We start from the raw sequence: 3,742 nt of genomic DNA, 5'->3' as shown, positions 1-3,742 counted from the left end.
GCCTGAGGCGGCGCAGTTCGGGCCGTACCTCCCGGTGCCGGCGCGAATCGCGGCGGGAGGCGCAGGAAACGCGACCCGGAGCCGTGCCTGCGCCGGCGTCACTCAGGCGTTTTCCTTCCGAGTCGCTCCCCCCCATCGCGGAAGAGGCAGCGGCGTCATCTCGGTGCCCGGCCCCGGCCCGCCCGCCCCGCGCGGCAGCGTTCCCCGCTCCGGCTCTGAGTAACCGCCTGAGCCACGGCGGGGAGCGGGGCGGCGACACCGCCGTCCCTGCCCAGCCGTGAGGCCCTGCTGCCTCTTCGAGGTGACAGGCGTGCCTCCACATCACAATTCATGGTTTCACCGAACCCCTCCGGCCTGCGCTGCCCCGGGCTGTGCTGCTCGGGGCCAGCACCCGCGCCCGAGAGCGGTGCCGGGTCCCGGGACGCCCCGCACGGCCACTCCTGAGCCCTCGGAATCTCGGCCGGTGGTGGCCGACAGCCTGGCTCAGTAATGGTGATGTTCACCCAAAAAGCACAAGAAATGAGCCCTGCAACAACAAACGATGTTCCGGCCTGGCTGCCTAAAATTTTGGTTTAAATGCATGTGTACAAATTAATGACTAATAAGCAAATTCCCTCTCTGTGCTAAATGTGAAAGTCTTCAAAGCTCTTTTATTAATATGTCTTAACTTTCAGTAAGCAGATCGTGATGATTCCTAGACACAGTTTCTCCTTACAAAATCAAGGAAGGTGTGTGCTTGACAGTCCTAATATTAAGACCAAAAAAAAAAAACAACCCACAATAAAAAGCTTCCTCCCTTAGCCCCTCAGCTCACACAGGGGGACTGGAGCTACGTGCGTCCCCAAGCACTTGCTTGCTCCCAGCCTCTGGGTTTGCTGGCTGTGCAGGCAGCCCACCTGGCTGTGAGAACATTCGTAAGTCAGCCATGGTTTGCCTGTTAAACCTGGGGCTTAGCACTGGTAAATGAAGGAAGGTTAACAGACCAACCTAAAGCTAAGCAGGTCACATCACTGCACAGTCTAGGTAACAACATTTAGCTGCAAGAACGGAGTGGGTTATTCCTGGCATTCCTATGACAAAAACATGCCTGGCTGTGTAATCCTCTTTGTCTTCTCTTTGAGGAGCGCTGCTGCACCAGCATCCTGAGTGGAGGGATTGTAACGCCATTGGCTAAAGAGAAGGACTTCAGGAATGAGAAGCCAAGGCCTAGGAAACTAGAGAACTGAGACAGGCTGGGCCAGGGACTGTGGAACTTGGTGGGAGACAATCTGTCAGGTGAAGCTCCAGTAATGCCAAGGGAAGGGTGGAGACATCAAAATTTGTACTCCCTGCTCTCAGTGAGCTCCGACCTGGCTAGGTTCCCACTGAGCAGCCCAGGACACGTCAGTGTTGGTCAGCAAGACCTGTCAGTGAGAGCCAAAGCTCCCATGGAAATGTCCAGCAAACTCAGTGTCTCAGAAACTTCCCTGTATCCACACTCAAAACATGACACAAAGGCCAGCTCTGGATTCTCCGGGGAAAGGACTAAGCCTGCTATTGATCTGCACGGAGTTTGTTCTAGCTGCCAGCTTTTACTGTCTCCCTGAGTGAGCCTCTCCAGCCCAGATGCGTCCTTTGTGCCTGTATGAGCCCTGCCTGCTTTGGTCTGAAAGCTTGGGAAGCAGAGGGTTCGTGCTCACCCTCTCTAGATCCACCAGAGAGGTTTAACTTAACTCTCTGAATGAGCCCCTTCCCTCTTCAGGGAAGTTTAGGCACCTGACTAGAGGCAACAAACTTATCCATCGGCCACCTTGGTCAGAAAAGCAGAATACTTAGGCCAGAAACACATAGAGATGCCTACATGCTTTAGGAACAGGTCTTATTCACAGGGTTTCCTTGATCCTCGACCTTGGTAAAGATCAGCATCTGATGCTTGAGCATCTTCCGAAAGTCTGTTGCCCCATTCCTTTGTAAATGCTGTTCACATGCAAGGGAGACAGTGCCAAATACTCTCCCTGTTCCCTTGTGACAGAAGAGAGGAAGAGAGGGTAGGGGGAGCCTGACCTCAGCTCCTGTGCAAGAAAACATACACTGCCCTGTGCAGTGGGTTCGACACAGCATTGCCTCATCTCTTCAGTAGAGAAAGCCAACCCATGGTGTTACCAAAGTTCTGGACACTTGGGTTTTCTTACTGCCTGCATTAGACCCGAGAGTGACCCAGATTCTGCACTGATCTTCATTTCTGTTGGCCAACGCACCCTTTTACACTCTTTGGGATCCTTAATTCTTTCTTAGCTCAACATGTGAATCGTAGGACAGTTTTACAACAGATTTAAGTACATGTTTGGTTATGAAATTGCTAGCAATGCTAGTGATCTGACCTGTAATTTTAGCAGATAAATCTGCTGACTTCAGTGATGCCACTGCTTGTAAATGGAAAATCCTGGTTTCTCATCTGCGCTCTTTCTGCTAATGTGACTAAAGGAGTTGCAGCTTTCTTATAGCCAGAACTGCCCACTGGCTTTTGTATATTAGATAAGAGCCTAGGAGTTCCTGCATTCAGTTGATAAACAAAGGCACTGCATTTTTTGTCATTTACCTTGCTTATCCAGAACTGCAATAAATACTAACAGAAAACAGTAAAGAAAATTTCTGTTAAAAGTAAGACTATTCAACTTTGAGATAATATTAACTTCCCTTACCAGTGTCAGAAGGAAGCTTCCCTTTTAAGTGTTTTAGTGAGCTAGCTGCATGTCTTGTCCCCTGTGCAATTCCATATGACAGGAATTTGCATTACTGAGAGCTGTGTTTGGCTCTAATATGATCCTTTGAAGGGATACATGGACCAGAAGTGCAGAACCATTTGTATAACTGGGAGCCTAACATCAACCCATTTTGGCTTCTGTGTATACATACATGCAGTTTAAACCTAAAGCTATGTTTATCAGGAATTAATTATGAAGAAGAAGAAAATTTTAGAAGTATCAATTGAACAGAAATAAGCTTTAAACCACCTGAAGGTTAATTCAGCCACATAATGAATGCATGCTTCCAGGGCAGGCAGTGGAATGGGTGTCTGCACTTACCAGCACCTGCCGCCACTTGCTTCCAGGGGTGCAATGCAAAGGTGCTGCCTTTGTAAAACATTTCCTGATTATAATGCCTTCTAATATTTACAAGGTCACAACTAGCAATTTCAGCTGTAAATAAAGAAGCATGTGTTGTTGGTTTTTTCCCCTCCACCTATAATTTTTTTTTATCTGATTTACTGTCTTCCTTTCTATTGTCAAATAACAACCATATCTAGAACAGCAAGGCTAGAATGGCCTGTCCATCTCAGGCAAGGCTTTCAGACTTGAAGTGCTTATTTCTGAGCCCAAAATGCATGTAGAGATCTAAAATCTGTCAGCAAATAACCCAACATTACTCCAGATGCCATGGCGCAACTCGTGTCTGATCTTGGGACCATCTGCAGACCCAGGTAGGAGAAGGCAGAGGTGGCCGTGCGTCGCCCGCCGTCGCCGCCTGTCCTCCCCCTGCCATGCTGGGTGTCGGGGAGATAAGGTGAAGCAGGAGCCTGGCAGAGGTGGCTCTGACTTCCTGGTCTGAGCGTGCCTGCGCTGAGAGGCGTGAGACACGCTGCAATCCTTACACTCCACGTCTTCTTGTGGGGTTTGGCACCTCCTGCCTCTCCCTTGCCTGCCCGTGCTGCCTGTCAGTCTGAGTGACAGTCCTCAGCAGGCAAGCGAGCGTAAGAGGGAGG

General features: G+C 49.9%; 1 protein-coding gene across 1 annotated transcript in view; it reads right to left on the bottom strand.

Moving 5' to 3' along the window:
* The window catches only part of LOC113489031 (NADH-cytochrome b5 reductase 3), an 18,443-nt gene extending 18,307 nt beyond the window's left edge, over window positions 1–136 (bottom strand). The window contains exon 1 of the mRNA XM_026864519.1: window positions 29–136. Coding sequence (XP_026720320.1) covers window positions 29–136 — 108 coding nt within the window. The remainder of the gene's footprint in view (window positions 1–28) is intronic.
* Between the last annotated feature and the right edge of the window lie 3,606 nt (window positions 137–3,742).

The sequence above is a fragment of the Athene cunicularia genome, assembly GCF_003259725.1.
Source record: "Athene cunicularia isolate RWA chromosome 1 unlocalized genomic scaffold, athCun1 chr1_part2, whole genome shotgun sequence".
Classification (NCBI taxonomy): domain Eukaryota; kingdom Metazoa; phylum Chordata; class Aves; order Strigiformes; family Strigidae; genus Athene; species Athene cunicularia.
This window is presented reverse-complemented; position numbering and strand designations above follow the sequence as displayed.